Source organism: Panthera uncia, assembly GCF_023721935.1.
Source record: "Panthera uncia isolate 11264 chromosome B2 unlocalized genomic scaffold, Puncia_PCG_1.0 HiC_scaffold_24, whole genome shotgun sequence".
In the NCBI taxonomy this organism is placed as follows: Eukaryota; Metazoa; Chordata; class Mammalia; order Carnivora; family Felidae; genus Panthera; species Panthera uncia.
The window spans coordinates 5,878,351-5,895,528 of NW_026057580.1; the positions used below are offsets into that span (position 1 = coordinate 5,878,351).

General features: G+C 54.2%; 1 protein-coding gene across 1 annotated transcript in view; it reads right to left on the bottom strand.

Moving 5' to 3' along the window:
* Positions 1-295: 295 nt before the first annotated feature.
* Positions 296-17,178, bottom strand: part of RAB44 (RAB44, member RAS oncogene family) — a 39,511-nt gene continuing 22,628 nt past the window's right edge. Inside the window, exons 8-14 of the mRNA XM_049653373.1 lie at positions 15,682-15,869; positions 13,636-15,110; positions 9,568-9,649; positions 8,275-8,389; positions 7,128-7,229; positions 4,829-4,905; positions 296-2,884 (exon numbers count right to left, since the gene is read on the bottom strand). Of these exons, the coding sequence (XP_049509330.1) occupies positions 2,794-2,884; positions 4,829-4,905; positions 7,128-7,229; positions 8,275-8,389; positions 9,568-9,649; positions 13,636-15,110; positions 15,682-15,869 (2,130 nt within the window). The 3' untranslated portion in view covers positions 296-2,793. The remainder of the gene's footprint in view (positions 2,885-4,828; positions 4,906-7,127; positions 7,230-8,274; positions 8,390-9,567; positions 9,650-13,635; positions 15,111-15,681; positions 15,870-17,178) is intronic.

Below are 17,178 nucleotides of genomic sequence, written 5' to 3' on the forward strand. Positions count from 1 at the left end.
CCCCCTGCACCACCTGCTAGCCGTGTGGCTGCGGACAAGCGACTCATCCTCTGTGCCGCATTTTCCTTAGCTGTGAAGTGGGGATAATCACAAGCCCCATCTCACAGGGCTGATGTGAGGGTTGAATGGGGTGATACAAGCTAAGTGCTCGGAACAGTGCCTGGCGCGAAGTAGGAGCTTTGCAAATGACGCCTGTTCTGTTTCTGCCCACCCACCGTTCCAAAAATCTCTCTTCCTTGACACCTCTGTCCACACTCCAGTTTGTCCTCCTGCCCTCCCCTTCTCCCTCCACCGCCTGAGCCCCATCAGCCCAGTTCCACCCTCCTTTTCTTTTTTAAAAAAAATGTTTAAATGTTTATTTTTGAGAGAGAGAGAAAGAGCGAGAGAGGGGCAGAGAGAGGAGATAGAGAATCCGAAGCAGGCTCCAGGCTCTGAGCTGTCACAGAGCCTGACACGGGGCTCGAACCATGAACTGCAAGATCATGACCTGAGCTGAAGCCTGACGCTTCCCGGACTGAGCCACCCCACGCGCCCTCACCCTCCTTTTCCTAACCAACCTCAAGCTAAGTTGTGACCAGTGCCTGCTTGGCGGACGTGCCCTGGGAACTCACCACTTGCCTGGATGCTCCCTCTGAAATCTACCTTGAGCCCCTCCTGCTGCTCTCCTTACCTGCCTCGTGCTGCTCTGAGGTTCCTGGGCCCTGCTTGCTGACCCGGAGCCCTCTGACACCAGGAAAGGCTGGCGGCCCCTCCACAGCCCTGCTCGGCACAGAAGCTGGACCTAGCCAGAGAAAGCCAAGAGAAGGTTCTGGGCAGGTGTGTGGTCCCTTCTGGCACCCCACCTCTACGGAACCTGAGCTGGCTGCCTCCAGCGGGGGCAGAGCTGAGATGAAAGGGGCAGGCCTGGGGGCTATTTCTGTACGGGGTCCCCCAGAGGACAGGGGCTCTATCCGCTCTCCTGGCTCCCCCAGGAATCACACCCTGCTTACCTGCCTCATTAACTCGCTGGCCTACCGGACAGAGACGTTGGTGCCTGCCAGGTCCCCAGGCCCCAGAGAGAGCCATTAGCAACAGCAAGACCTGCCTCCCACCCTCATCCATGGGCACACATCACTCTCTCCAGCCCACCTCTCCCTGTCTGTCTGTCTCTCTTGGAACCTACTACAATCTAGAAACTTCTCAGAGCAGGGAGACACTTGTGGGCTGATGGAGAGGATCCAGGAAGAGAGGAGATCGGGGATAAGAAAGAATCCGTAAGAGGGGCCAGGAAGAGAACTGCCTAGATCACAAAGTCATCCTGCATACTGTCTAGAGGTTGAATGGGGTCCGTTAAAGGCATTGGATCCAACCTTTAGCGGCTTCGGATGCCTGAACCTTTTCCACCTTGCCTCTTGCCAAGGGTCATCCAACTGCCACTTGTATGCCTTTATTGACAGAGAGCTCACTGCTGTGGAGGCATCCCTTTCAGAACCGAGCAGAGGGATGGGGGCCAAGATCGGAGACTGATTCGACCTGTAGGCAAGCTCTGTCTTCCACCTCCCGCCCTCGCTTCCTCTCCTGCAGGCTCTTGCTCTGTACCTCTTTCTCTTGGAACTGTCTCTGCTTGTCTCCCCCACGGAACCGGGGTTTCCTTGGATTCAGCTGGGGAATTCACCAGGATTGAAGGATCACGAAGTTATCATTACGCACCCTGCATCCTGCACACGCTGGCCTGCAGGACATGGTGGGTGTCATTGCGGTTAGCGGTAAGATGACGGGGACAACAATCACGACAAACATACGTGACGGGAGATAGTCCAACACTGAGGGGCCGTCTCCCTAAGATTCTCGAAACAAGCTCCTTAAGGACACAGGAGACTGCAGCCCGGGGGGCTGTACCTTTCAGGAGGCAAATGTTGTGCCGTCCTGGGAATCCCTACAAAAGCTCCAAAGAGGAGCCCACGAGTGACCCGCGGCCAGTGTCTCTGCTGCTCCCCAGGCCCCACCAGCCACACCCCAGCTGGACCTCGAGAGCACCCAGAGACTGACGACTGAGGGCAGAGAGCTGCAGCAGGGGACATCTTGGCATTAGAGCGGGTGGTCCTTGAATATGACCCTTTAGAGTCAGGTCTGGGGGAAAGGAAGTGGGGGAGGGGGGGACAGGAGACAGGAGGAACAGGGCTTGTCAGGGGCCATCAGAACATTGCTCTTTCCCCAGACTCGGATTCTGCTCGGAAGGAACTCCATACTTGCAAACAGGGGTGAATGGGACAAGGTTCACCAGCTTTGGCAGGCACGAAACAGGGGGACTGCTTGAATAAAGAGTATTCTGTCATTAACAGGCTGTATCCGTTAGCAATCAGCCCCGAAGCAGGCTCCCAGGGAAGTTTCTCTCCCTCTCCTCAGCGTTTATTTTTCATTTTGATTATATAAAGAACACCGAATCATTGCAGAAGATCTGGAAATACAAATACATATAAAAAGGGAAATAACACCTCCGCACATTCACCCTGCAATTTTACCATCCAGAGATGTGTGCCCAAGAATGTGGTGTGCTTTCCTTCATTCATTTTTCTAGACTTTTCCTTACTTTAAAGAGTTTTCACCACCATCACCTCAGCAAAGTCCTTCTTCAGAGTGCAAAGGGCGGAGTTAGTGCAGCCCTACCCTGGGATCCGAGTCCTGACCGGAGGAGGGGTTTTCCTGAACATCCGAGCTGGCCGTCTCTGTCATTGCTGTGTCCAGGCAGGTGGGACAGGAGTCGAGGAACAGGAAATCCGAGGGGTGCCGTCCTGTCCTGGCTGGGCCAGATGGTCAGAAGCAGCAGACAGAGCTCTTGGATGGCCTCTTGGGGGCCACCTCCACCAGGGAGTCCTTCAGACGGTCTTCTTGCATCTTGAGTGACCTGTGTGACGACGCCAGACATCAGTCCTCTGTCTCACCTTGCCGGGGCAGCAGGGAGGGACCTGCAGGTGCAGCTGTGGGGCTGGGGGATTGCATCCCCTGAGCTACCTCTCTTCCCCCCCTGCTCTGTTCCCGTCCTGCATTCCACACGGCACCGGAAAAATGGGGCCATAGAGACTTTTGCCCTCTCTTTCCTGGCATCCTTTCCAGACTACTGTGTGCCAGGCTTGGTGCAAGGGACTTTGAATGGGACAGTGAAGCCGGCATGTCCTTGCCTTGAGTAGTAAGGGAGACAGAGAGGAGAAGGGGCTGTCAGAACCCAGGAATGGGGAAGCACGCCGAGGGACCTCACACCAGGTTCTCCAGGGATTTACGGAGGAAGGAGGCAGCATCAGAGCTGAGACCAGCAGAGTACAAGAGTTCGCTAGCAGAAAAGCAGGGTGCATTCCAGGCAGGGGGCAAAGGCTCGGTGTCAAAAGAGAGCTGGGGATTGGGGAAATAAAAGAAGCTCATTGGTTCATTCACTTGCTCAGATTATATTTACTGTGTGGGGACCACTGCACTAACTCCCAAAGCCTAAAAGACTGACCGGCCCAGAAAGAAGCCTTGTAGGCAACAGGGGGTCAGGGCCCCCAGGGGCCTGGAAACCACATTCAGGAACCCGGGCTTCTGTTCTACAGCGGAGGGAATCCGTTGAGCAGTTTTGGATCAGAGGCCATCACAGTGTGATCGGGTGCGTGGTTTGGCAAGCTCGCCCCGGTTGCTTTGTCAGAGAAGGGGCTTCCAGATCATCTGGCCTAGTACCCCGTCCGCCTTACCCATTTCATTCATTTCTTGGGCACCTAGTATGTGCTGGGCCCTGGGTGTGGAGGGAGGGGCTGAACAAAACAGACGCGGCCCTGCCCTCCTGGAGCTACAGTCTGGTGCAGGAGGCCGACAGCAGCAAGGAAGCAGACAAATGCACCTGTGATTACGATTTGTCAAGAAGCGTTTTTGTTTTGTTTTGTTTGTTTTTTCAAAAAATTTTTTTAATATTTATTTATTTTTGAGACAGAGAGAGACAGAGCATGAATGGAGGAGGGTCAGAGAGAGAGGGAGACACAGAATCTGAAACAGGCTCCAGGCTCCGAGTCATCAGCCCAGAGCCCGACGCGGGGCTCGAACTCACGGACCTCGAGATCGTGACCTGAGCTGAAGTCGGCCGCTTAACCGACTGAGCCACCCAGGCGCCCCATGAAAGGTTTTTTTTTTAAGTTTGTTTATTTTGAGAGAGACGAGAGCACAAGCCGGGGAGGAGGAGGGGCAGAGAGAGGGGGAGAGAAACAGAACCCCAAGCAGGCTCCCCGCTGTCAGCGCAGAGCCCGACGTGGGGCCCGAACTCCCGAACCGCGAGATCACCACCTGAGCCAAAATCAAGAGTTGGATGCTTCACTGACTGAGTCACCCAGGCGCCCCAAGAAGGGCTTTGAAAGACACAAACAGAGGACAGGGATCCAGAATAGTGGTGGGATGGGGAGTGGTCAGGGAGGGTCCCCCCCTAAACAGCTGGAGCTGAGTGAGTGTGCACATACACCCGCACACAGGGACAGGGGAGATGGCTCCGGAGATGAGGAAGGCCACTGCGAGCCATTGGGATTTTATTGTAAATCTAGTGGGAGTTACTAGAAGGCTGGGAGCAGGAAAGTGACTCTCTCTGTCCCACCACACTGCACAGAGGAGAAAGCCGAGGCTCAGAGAGGGCACGTGAGACTTTTAGGAGGTGATGCAGTCAACGGCGTTGGTAGAACTGGCTTCGGACTCTCTGCACAGTGCTCTCTGTCCTTCCCCAGAGTGTGAGCCCTGTGTTGTCGCAGTGCTTCCTCAGAGTGGGCCTTCCCTCCCTCAGGAGGGGTCTGGAGGCTGCCCAGGAGGCTCTCGGGGTGGGGAGGGGCGGGGTGGCACTCACCGGGCCAGGTTCATCATGGACTCCTGGATGTTGTGACCTAGGGCGGCGCTGCACTCCCCAAAGGAGACTCCCAGCTCCTGCAGACAGACAGGGGTATGGGTGCCCTCGGGGAGCACACTGAGCATCCTGGTGGCCGCCCCCACTGCCAAAGCCCTGGCCATCAGACAGAGTCCCACCTAGTACGTCCCTAGGCCAACCACAACAAGCGAGGCAGCCCCTTCTCCGTGTGGCCACTGGTCCCAGCCCTGGTCCTGCCCACTGGCCCTCTCCACCCTGGCCAGCCACCATGCTAAAGATGCCACCCCGGAAACGTTCCAGAGCCCACAGAGCAATGGTGGAAAGCCCGTGTCCCAACTTGGAGAAATGTCCCTGGGAATGAATATATATATATATATATATATATTTTTTTTTTAATGTTTATTTATTCTTGAGACAGAGAGAGACACAGCATGAGCAGGGAAGGGGCAGAGAGAGAGGGAGACACGGAATGTGAAGCAAGCTCCAGGCTCTGAGCTGTCAGTGCAGGGGCCCAAACCCAGGAACAGCAAAGTCACGACCTGAGCTGAAGTCAGACAGTCAACCAACTGAGCCACCCCGGTGCCCCCCTCCAGGAGCATTTTAAACCATTAGTTGTGTGGGGTTTTTTATTTCAAAAATATTCAACTGGGCGAAATACTGGAAAATACAGCATTCAAAAAGTTTAAGTGCAGGGGCGCCTGGGTGGCTCAGTCGGTTGGGCGTCTGACTTTGGCTCAGGTCATGATCATGGTTCGTGAGCTCAAGCCCCACATCGGGCTCCCTGCCCCTCGCACAGAGCCCACTTGGGATCCTCTGTCCCACTCCCTCTCTGCCCTTCCCCTGCTCACACTCTCTCTCTCAAAATGAATAAACGTTTCTAAAAGTGTATAGGTGCAAAATATAAACCACTCCTGTTAGTGTTTGATATATATCTTTTCGCTCTGTTTTATTTTTTTTTATTTTTTTAAATGTTTATTTTTGAGACAGAGAGAGACAGAGCATGAACAGGGGACAGTCAGAGAGAGAGAGGGAGACACAGAATCCGAAAGAGGCTCCAGGCTCTGAGCTGTCAGCACAGAGCCCGACGCAGGGCTTGAACTCACGGACCATGAGATCATGACCTGAGCTGAAGTCAGCCGCTTAACCGACTGAGCCACCCAGGTGCCCCTCGCTCTGTTTTATATAACCCTTTGGGGTAGGGTGGGCTCAAGGTCATTGTACTGTTGGATTAAACCATATGCAATGGCTAGTTTGACGGGGCCCCAGTCAAATATCAGCAACCTCACAGGATTCAGAAGACCAGCTGTTCTTTTAACTTCACGTTATATTGTAAGCATTTCCTCCACACCCTCAAATATTTTTTCTGGGGCGGGATTCTTAATGGCAAATGCTAGCCTCTCCCATGAACCTCCACAATTTGACCACCACCCACTGCCAAATGTCTGTTCTTATAAATAATACTGTAAATAACATCCTCACGTAAACATTCTTGATTATACATTATACGCGGGTATCCATTACGCTATTCTCTTAGGGATTATTATTTCTGATTCTTTCCTCAGGATAAATTGCCAGAGGAGGAATTACCATGTCAAAGAGATGAGCCACTACATTTAAGAGGGAAAAATTCCCGTCAACTAGGAGCCACAGTGATGACCTCATGATTACGAGAAAAGAGAAGGGGAAGGAAATACAATATGGAAATGCCAAGAGGGGTTGTAGCAGAGGTGGGGCAAGGGGTGGGTTCTTTCTTCCTTCTCTATTATTCTCCAGAGTTTTTGGAATGTGGCCAAATTCTATTCGTAAATAAATAGTATCTACTGCCTGGTGGTGGGGCTTTTGATGCGCTCTCGCCAGAGAAGAATTTGAGTCCTAAGATAGAATAAATTAGAAGGAATGCTATGTTAATTAGAGACCAGAGAGAAAAGTAAGATTTGATTGGGAATTTTAAGTGAAGCTTTAAAAACCTTTCTTTACTCTGAAGATATTTTTGTGGGGGTCAGAATGCTGTGTGGAGAACTGCTAGTTCAACGTGAGGGTCAATGTCACGCCCACCATCACAGCTTCACGTTTGGGCCTAAGAACAGGGTAGGCCAGAGACAGAGGGGGCCAGGCCGCTGTCCACTCTGACCCGGCCTTTGGCAGGGCAGGGCAGGGGCAGGGGCAGGAACGGGCAACGGGTCCTTCTCGGTTAGCCAGGCCGGGGTGACCTGTCCACTAACCTCCAGGGAGGGGTCTGCCCAGTCCAGGCTGGGTGAGGGCCTGATGCCCGGGTGCTCACCTGGGCCAGCTGCTGCCCGGCCTCGGTGGGCACCTGCCGTTTCTCCTCACAGTCCATCTTGTTTCCCAGGAGAAGCATGACCACCCCATTGGACCCTGAGTCCTGCACACAGAACACATTCCCTCAGCCACACGTGCTGGGTGCCTGCTATGCTGTGCCAGGCCCTGGGTGGACGCGGCCCCGCCCTCCAGGGAGCTGACTAAGCACACCCTGCCCCTCCCCCCCCCATGACCACCTTTCCGGGTCACACCCACTCCACACCCTTCGGTGTGACAGTGAGTCAGCCCCTCCTCTCTGCCTACAAACTTGTCAGCCATTTTCCGAGGCCAGCCTCAAAAGTGCCTCCCCTAGCAGGCCTTCCAGGATTGTTCCCGCCCATGCCCTTCTCTTCCTGCCTGTGCTGAACAGCCCAGTGCTTGATTACACAGGCCGGCTTCACAGCAGAAGCTACTGCTGTTAAGCTTCTGTTTACTGAGTGCTTACTATATACCCAGCATTGTGCTAAAGGCAACGATGTCAGTTAATCCTAACAACTGTCTGAGAGAAGCTGGAAAATCGAAGTTCGGAGAAGCTGAGTCACTTGTCCAAGGTCAGAGTTGGGGCAGGGTAGTTGGGATTCACACCTAGGTCCTGTCAGACCCAGAGCCCAGCCTCCTTCATACATCACCTTATCCTACTTCGTTGGCTTCTCTTCAACTAGACTAGAAACTCCCACAGAGAAGACAACACGTCTTCCTTCACACCCCTCTGCGGTGCCAGCCCATGCTGCAGAATTTCAGTATGTGTGTGTCAACTAAGCACACGGGGCAAGAACTAGAGACGGGTGGACGGACGACTTATCACTTAGAGTGCCGCTACACTTGCATTATTTCCAGGTGTTAAGAAGACACCCCCAAGCTACTGCATATAGGAAAGAAATGTTCATAAGATAAAGGAAGTAGTTTGTTTTGGAGGCGGTACTATGTGGTTGTGGTTTCTTTGTGTGATGATGCCCCCGGCCCATCCAGCCATCCGCCCTCAGTGGGTCGCATCACCCACGAGTCTGCTGTGTCATTTGTAATCCTGGGAGAAAGGGGGGGTGTGGGCAGGGTGCAAGTTCCCTCTTGGTTCCCCAAACTGGGGCCAACCCCAGCAGCCATCGGCTCACCTGGAGACAGTCCAGCCAGTGGCGCACATGGGCAAAGCTCTCCTGGGAGGTGACGTCGTACATGAGTACCACTCCATCAGCCTTGCGGAGTAGCTGCCGAGTCACGCTGTGGTACCTGCCCAGACGGTCTGCGTGAGGCCAGGCCTGGGGGGCTGACCCCATGCCCTGGCCTCTCCAGGCCTTAGCTACTTCCTCTGCAAAGTGGGGCAAGGAGCCTCACCTGCTTCTAATTGCTTCCCAAACAGTTTTCCTTCTCACAGGGTAGTTCTCGTTGAATAGGTAACGGTTCTCATGGCTCAGACTTCAGAAGGTACCAGCCAGCACCCAGTGAAAAGTCTGACACCGCCCCCCTCCCCGCCACCACCCCCATCCTGCCGCCACTCAGTCTTCCTCCCCGGGGGCAGCCAGGATTAGCAGTTTCCAGAGGGATTTTATGAACATACACAACTGTATATGCGCATACACGCACACACGCGGTAAACACAGTGTGAAGTCCTCACTGTATTCGTTAATGCTCAGTAATCTGTACTTTGCTTTTTCAGTTCGTAAAACGTCTTGGAGGTGTCTCCCCACGGGTGCACGGGGAGAACGCTCAATCTCTTTTGTGGCTTCATACTATTCTACATATTGGGTAGAATCAGCTGGGCCACCATTCCGGACGTTTTGGTCATTCCCGGTGTTTCACAGCATAAGTGATGTTGTTGTGAACGTGTCAAGACTACAGTCATGTATGAGTTGATCAGCAGAGTAAGTTTCTGGAAACAGAGCTGCTGGGTCAAAGAAAATGTGGCTTTTTTTTTTTTTTTTTTTTTTTAAAGAGAGAGAGAGAGAAATAGCATGAGCGGGGGAGGGGGACAGAGGGGGAGGGAGAGAGGATGTGGGCTTTGATCCCATGACCCTGGGATCATGGCCTGAGCCGAAACCAAGAGTTAGACGCTCAGCCGAGGCACCCAGGCTCCCCAGAAACTATGCCTTTGAAGTTTCGATCGTTCTTGCCTAACTGCAAAGGGGCAGGCTGGCGTTTTCAGAACAGGCGATGGGCAGCCGTCCCTGCAGGCCGTGCGGGGATGGCCCTGCCAGCTGCCCTGTCAGGCCAAGGGGCCCTTGGTTCACCTACCCCACCGGGGCTTGACTCACCTCTCCTTCCCCAGCCTCCTAAACCCTTAGGGGCTGGATACCTTTCATGCACGTGGTTGCCTCTTGCCTACGTTAGACTCTTTGAGGTCAGGGCTGCCCTCCACCCCGCTGTACCTCAGCGGCCCTGACACCACGATTACAGACAGTGCCAGTTACCTCTCCTGGCCAGCCGTGTCCCAGAGCTGCAGCGCGAAGCACTTGTTGTCCACCAGCAGAGTTTTGACCCGAAAATCCACGCCTAGGACACACAGAGGGCATCAGGTCCGCTTCCAAGTTACCATCCAGGGCTTCCAGCCAAGACCTGTCCCCGGTACCAGCCCCTCGGGCTGCCGGGCTTCCCCTCAGCTCTCCAAATCCCATCCATACACAAGGGCGCACGTCTGCCAAGAAGCCTCTCCTGACCACCTAGCCTGTGGGCTTCACTGCCCCCACCGCACTCCCACACCCTGGCGGTCAGTGCCAGTTCGAGGCACCTTGCATTGTTTCGACCTCTGTGAACATATCCGTCTTCCCACCTGTACAGCAATGTGTTCCTCAGGTCCCTCAAGAAAACCAGTTTCATTATTTTATTTTTAGAATACTCCTTGTTTCGTTCCTAATTATGGAACAGACAACAGGGTAGAAACAGACAGCCAAGGAGGGCAGAAGGAGCAATGCTGTCAGGGATGCCTGACTGTGAGCTGCCCGCCCTCAGCTGCTGGCTTTGTGACCCCAGGCAGGTCACTGTACCTCTCTGAGCCTCCCTTTCTCATCTGCAAGATGACAATTAATTTTTTTTTAATTTTTTTTAACGTTTATTTATTTTTGAGACAGAGAGAGAGAGCATGAACAGGGGAGGGTCAGAGAAAGAGGGAGACACAGAATCTGAAACAGGCTCCAGGCTCTGAGCTGTCAGCACAGAGCCCGACGTGGGGCTTGAACTCATGGACCGCGAGATCATGACCTGAGCCGAAGTCGGATGCTTAACCGACTGAGCTACCCAGGTGCCCCATGCAAGATGACAATTTAAAAAGACCCGCACCGGGGCGCCTGGCTGGCTCAGTTGGGAGAGCATGCGGCTCTTGATCTCAGGGTCTTGAGTTCAAGCCCCACGTTGGGTGTAGAGCTCACTTAAGTAAATAAATAACTATCTGTAAATAATAATAATAATAATAATAATAATGGTTTTAAAATAAAACAAAAGGACGCACATCGCAGAGTGGTTGGGAGAATTAAATGACTTATGTTTGAGGTTCAGCCCAGTTTCTGGAGGGAGTTCTTGAGAGGTGATCATTTTCACCATTATTCTTTTTATTTTTAATGTTTGTTTATTTATTTTGAGAGAGAGCACGCATGAGCAGGGGAGGGTCAGAGAGAGTGGGAGAGAGAGAATCCCAAAAAGGCTCTGCACTGTCAGCGTAGAATCTGATGCGGGGCTCGAACACACGAACTGTGAGATCATGACCTGAGCTGAAGTCGGACGCTTAACCGAGCCACCCAGGCGCCCCTCATCACTATTCTCATCTCCCTGAACCCTAGCCCTTCAAATTTCCCAGGTCCACCCCTGCCGTGGTCATGCTTTCAGACCCTCTCTGTCCCTGGAGATAGAAGATAAGAGTGAAATCCCAGGGAAGTGTAGAAAGTTTGAGGTGCACCTTCCTGCCAATCCCCACTTCCCAAGGAAATCCGGCAGAGTAGGGGGTGAGTGAGAGGGGCTTCTTTGTCCCTTTCCTACAGGGCCCACTGTAGGCCCCAGGCCAGCTCAGGAAAGGGGTGCCTCCTCATATCAGCCCTGAGCTAGTAGAGACTTTCCTCCGTCTCTTATGGTGACCTCCATGAACACCTGCTGCTCTCCCCGGAGGCAGTCAAAACCACGGACCACCTCCCTCCCCCCACTGCCCATGTTCTCCACAGGAAGTGACCACCTGGGAGACCTGACTGCAGAATGGTGATGCAGAAGTCTGTAGCATTTACTTCTCTTTTCTGCCCTCTTTCCTGAATGTTTTAGGAAGCCCAGGGTCTGTAGGAACCTCTGAGATTGTCTAATCCAACCCCCAGTGATAATATCCAGCTTCGGCTTAAATACCCACCGTGTAACCTACAAATGACTCTTTCGTAACCCCCCCCCCATTACCCCCGCTGTTCTACCTCCCTGTCCATCCCCTCTTCAGTCCACCCATACGGCCCCCATACTGTCCCCCAAACATGCCGTTAAGAATAGAAGTTATCTCCTTCCCAAGGAATCTGCTATTTACATTAAGAGTATAACAATGACCTCTTTCCGAAGGAATCTCCCCAGGGAGAGAGTAATGCTGAACGCAGAAGAGGGTAAGACCCAGAAGAGGGTAGGGCATGTGCTTTGAAGGCAGGAGACTATGGCTAATGAACTTTGGGCCCCAGCGAGGGCAGGAAAGTTAACCAGGTCTTCAATGATCTGTTTCCCTCATCTGTAAAATGGGGCTATGGAAAAGCCTGGCACAAATGCACATTCAGATATAACCCACTTGGCTCTGGCTCTGGGACTCCACCTAGCCCTGTTCTTCTGAGAGGGGGTGAGAATGGAAGAGGTGACGCTGAGTGGGGAAATGTTCAAGACTGGGGAAGCCAGAATCGTCCCCATGGATAATGAAGCCAGATGGATGGCAGCCACCAGGGGGCACCAAACCGCAGCTGGCCCTGGGACAGATTGGTCTCACCCACCTGGATCTCAGACACTCCCAAGCTGCCTAGCAGTGAGCGCAGGCTCGACCTGTCTTTTTACAATTTTGCAACCTGTGTTTTTCTTGATTGAATTCTGTGGGACCTTCTTATCACATAATAATGGAGGCAGATCATTTAATACAGGGAGGGCTTCTGTAAGGAATAAGGCATGTAAGACAGGCTTGGGCACTGTAGGTAGTCAGTAACCAATAACTTAGTGATTAATAACAGTGGCCTTGCAGACCCTGTGACCCCACTCAACATCAGACCAGGCCTGCTATGAGTTCCCTACTCCCAAGGACACTGCACTCTTAACTGGTTCCCCAGGTTAGGATTCTTAGAAAAAAGTTTGAGAACTTGTCTTAGAGCCTCTTGTGCATGAAGGCTGTCATTTACTCACTGGCCTGGCACTGGTCCCCAGACAGCCTGCACCCTGACTGACACGAACACACGGATCGCCCCCGTCTTTGTGCCTAAGTGGGTCTCCTCTTCATTCCTGAGCTTGCATTTCTGTGGCTCTATACGATGCCAAGTGGTCATATACCCTGACGTTTTTAGGTACAGGAGTCTTTGTGGTTGGGGACATTTCATTTGCAGGGGCCACTGAATTAGACATTAGCAAATATTTACTTACAATAATAACAATAAAAACAGGGGTGCCTGGGTGGTTCAGTCAGTTAAGCGCCAGACTTTGGCTCACGTCATGATCTCGCAGTTGGTGGGTTCAAGCCCCACGTCGGGCTCTGTGCTGACAGCTCGGAGCCTGGAGCCTGCTTCGGATTCTGTCTCCCTCTCTCTCTGCCCCTCCCCCCCTCAAAAATAAATAAAAAACATTTTAAAAACTTAATAATAATAAAAAAAACTATTTATTGAGCACTTATGACATGCCAGATATTATTCTAAGACTTGACATGTACGGATGGAAGTAACCCTTACAACCATTCTAGGAAGTTAGCACTCTTGTCCCCATTATATGCAGATGAGGGTTTGGGAGCTCAGAGGGGTTAAATAACTTGCCCAAGTTCATACTGCTAGCCAGTGGCAGAGAGGGGATTTGAAGTCAGGTACTAACTGACCCTACTCTAGAAATACATTCTGTGTAAAGTGTTCAACTTGCCCCAGACAACTTCCTGCCAGAGCTTGGCTAACTGGCCTGGGGGGTTGATCCTGAACAAATGTGAGTGCAGGGACCCCCGCAGTGGCCTGCCCACGGCCCATGTGGGGGGAGACTTGCTTGTTTTCACCATCAACCAGCATTGGCCCCTAAATTGCAGGGTGCTTTGTTGATGTGGCACATTATAAGCTCATCAGATCAATGCAGCAAAGCAAATTACCTATAATTAGAGATAATTAGTAAAATAGTAAGATTATGCCCACATAAAATAAAGTCTAATGCAGGGCCCGTGGCCAGGAGAACCTGCAGCTTCCCCGGAGACGGCTCTCTCTGGCCCTGCTCCAGCCCCTTGGCTCCGGGCCCTGGGTTTCCCCTCCCCCCAGCCTCCTCCCCCCTCTCCCCCGCACCCCCCGGCCCAGGTGGGCTCTTACCCACAGTAGCTGCCAGCCCAGGGGTGAAGGTGTTTTTGTGCAGCAGGTGTAGGAAGGATGTTTTGCCCACGTTTGAGTCTCCCAGGAAGACGATGTGAAAGAGGTAATCAGGGTTGGCTGGAAGCTCGTTGGCAGTGAGGGACCCTGAGGATGGGGTCAGCTCAGCCTCCTTGGAGTCACTTCCTGGGTCTTCAGGCCTGTTCTCTGCCTTTGGCTCCCTGGGTCGTAGGGAGCCTTGTTCTTCTGTATGAGCAGCTGTAGGTGAGGGCATGGGGTGGGTTTCCAGCTCAACCATGGTGGGGAGGTTCTGTGTGGGCTCCCGGGGCCCTGCTCCATCCCCGCGCTGAGCCCCTTCATGGGGAGAGTCCAGTGGAGGTGACTGTTTTCTAGAAGCAGGGGCCCCTGCTTCAGCCTGAGCCTGCGGTACATCATGTGGGCGAGGGGCAGGCAGACCGTCTTGCTGGGGGTGTTCTGAATGCCCCGTTTTCAGGCCATGAGCCTCAGTGGACTGCCCTGAACTGAGGTCTAGGCTTCCTTGATCCACCTGTTTCCTTTCCTCGACCTTGGGCTCTTCTTCTAGACTCTTGCGGGAAAGGGTGGACAGGCCTTCTGGCCCGAGGACCTGGCTGTGAGCTTCTCTTGGCCCTCCAAGATGGCCCTCCTGCACACCAGGGCCCAGCTGGCCCTGCTCCAATCCCTCTGTGGGAGCCCGACCCACAGGCTCCGGATCCTGGGAGGGCTCAGCCAGCCCCGGTGTGGGGGTTCCGGCTCCTGGGGACCCCAGTCCTGGCTCAGAGCCAGCAGCGTGTGGGTCCTGATGGAGGAGGGCCTCTCTCTGCCTGGGCAGCTTGACTGGGACAGGCCCGGGCTCTGGGCTCTTGTCATCTGAGTATGAGGCCTGGAGCTGTTCGCTGGGCCCAGCTGGGGCCTGGGGAGGAGAGGAGGTCACCGGGGGAGGGGGTGCATCCTCCAAAGGAATGAGCATTTTGAGTGCAGCTGCCACTAGGCTCCCTGACTCCTCACTCGGGGCCCCTGGGGAACTCCCGTGGAAGATGGTCTCGGGGCCGGGCCCTGACTCCTCCTTAGGTTCCAGGCTGTGAGGCTGGACAGGCTGCTCTGGACTGATGTCCTGCCCACCCACGTCCACTCCTTTCCCCTCCGTGGCCCTGGAGGGCGCCCCCGTGGGGCTCCTTGGAGCCCCATCCAGATCTGAAGGTGGCCCCTGACCAAACGGCAAAGAATGCAGCTCCGAGATGGAGATCTGCCTGACTACTCGGGGCGTCTGGGGGCCTGCCAGGGCTCTCGGGGTGGAGGGTGGGCTCCAGGAGAGCTGCAGGGCTCTGCGCGAGGAGGTGTTGAAGCTGTTCAGGAGCTGGTCCCAGTCATCCTCATCCCCAAACAGTCCAGGCAGGGGGGCCTCCTCTGAGGAGACTGCCTTGGTGTCTGGAGCTTTCTCCTCACCTGCCCTGGGGACACTAGAAAGGGTTTAGGAAGCTAAGGTCAGGAGAGGGGCAGATAGATGTCATACCAACCCAGCTTACATGTCTCCCCATCGGTAACGCCTCACAACTGGCCCCCCTCCCGGTCTCTCTCTACTCCGCAGTCCTTCTCACCCTGCACGCACCCCCTTCCTCCCCCTCAACCAATCCTGCCCATCCTTCAGGGCCTATATGAAGCCTCACCTCCTCCAGGAAGCCTCCCCTGACCATCCTGGCCCATCTCACTCCTCTGGGCTGTAACAGGTAGAGTGAGTGCCTGCCTGGGATCCATTACCACACTAGACCGTGTGTGTGTGTGTGTGTGTGTGTGTGTGTGTGTGTGTGAATCCCAGTTGTGTGACCTTGACACATGACTTTCCCCTCTCTGTGCCTTACTTTCCTTGTCTGAGAAGCGGGCATGAGAATGTCAGCCTGGCATGGTTGTTGTAAAGCTTAAGGAGGGAGATTCTGGGGGTGTTCTGGTGCTGACCAGAGCCTCAGAGAACTCCCTCACCTCTCTCAGGAAGCCCCTGGTCCCCACCTCAGCCCAGGGATGGCAGCTACTTGCCTTGGTTCCTCCTCTGTCTGCCAGGACACGTGGCCCCTGGCGGCATTCAGACGCCCCCTGGTCACCTGCAGTTGCTCCTGCGCCTCCTCCAGCCGCCCAGCCAGGTCACGCTCAGCCTCCCGAAGCTGCCGGTTCTCCGCGTTGGCCTCCTGATGTGTGCTGCTGAGGAACTGGACCTGGGCCTCCAGCTGCAGGAGGCGGGGTGTGAGGAGGGGAGAAGCCCAGCTGCCTTCCAGAGCGACAAACAGCCTCCAAAGGCCACCGTGGGGTGCAGACCCCAGGCTTCTGGGTACAGACCCCAGGCTTCTGGAGACCGAGCTTAAACATAACATTGGAGGGGGGCGCCCGGGTGGCTCAGGTGGTTGAGCGGCCGACTCTTGATTTTGGCTCAGGTCATAATCTCAGGGTTCGTGAGTTCGAGCCCCACATCGGGCTCTGTGCCGACAGTGCGGAGCCTGCTTGGGATTCTCCGTCTCCCTCTCATTCTGCTCCCTCCCCTGCACGTTCTCTCTCTCCCTCAAAATAAATGAACTTAAAAAAAGACACACACACACAAAGGATTGGGGGGGTGGTTACCCCTTATTGGCCTAACAAGCTCCATTACCTCCCACCCAGGAGAGACATTTGAATTGCTGGGGTAGGGAGGAGAGAGGGAATTGTATAAGGAACACACACTGCAGCACCACAAGGGCCTGCCACGTGAATGGGATCACACCCTCCTCTGCTCAAAGCTCTGTGATGGTTGCTCATCTCCGAACCCCATCTGGTCCGCTGGGAGCTCCCGAGCCAACAGCAAGTCACATGACTCGGAGATGGCACACAGCTGGAACACTCAGAGTGGAAGGTGAAACCTGCACCGGGGCATCCTGGGCCTTGCAGAGTCCCTCCCACCCCACTGGGTCTCGGGCCTCCCCCTTCACTACTCTCCCCTCCCTCTGTCTGCTCCAGCCACAGGTCTCCTGGCTGCTCCTGGAACATTCATAGCACGTGTCTACCTCAGGACCTTTGCACTCGCTGTTCTCTGCCTGGACTGCACTTCCCCAGTCCAATCTCCTCCCTTGGCCGAAAGGGTCTGCCTCCATTTCCAAGGAGCAGCTGTTGTAAGAGGCACCTGGAAATCAGCCCGTTGGGGAGGTGAGACCAGGTGACAGGGCCAGTCAAGGCAACGGTGGGAAAGGCTCTGGACACCTTGTCCATTGCTGAAGGACAGCTGGTTGTCCTGGTGAGTTTACTAAGGTTGGTGGTCTGGGAGTTGAGAAAGGAAGGGATGGTAGGGCAGGGTCTCAGACCCAAAGACTCAGTCACAGTGCCAACTGGAAGTGACCACAGGCCATGAGCCCTGGGCATCAGGGCGGCAAGGAGCTAGGTCAGACTCAGAGACAGTAACAACTGTGATGTGTAAAGCACGTACTATGTGCCAGGCACCACGCCAGGCCCTTAGATATGGCATCTGTTGTCATCCCAGCGGCCTTTTATTTATTTTTTAATTTTTTTTTA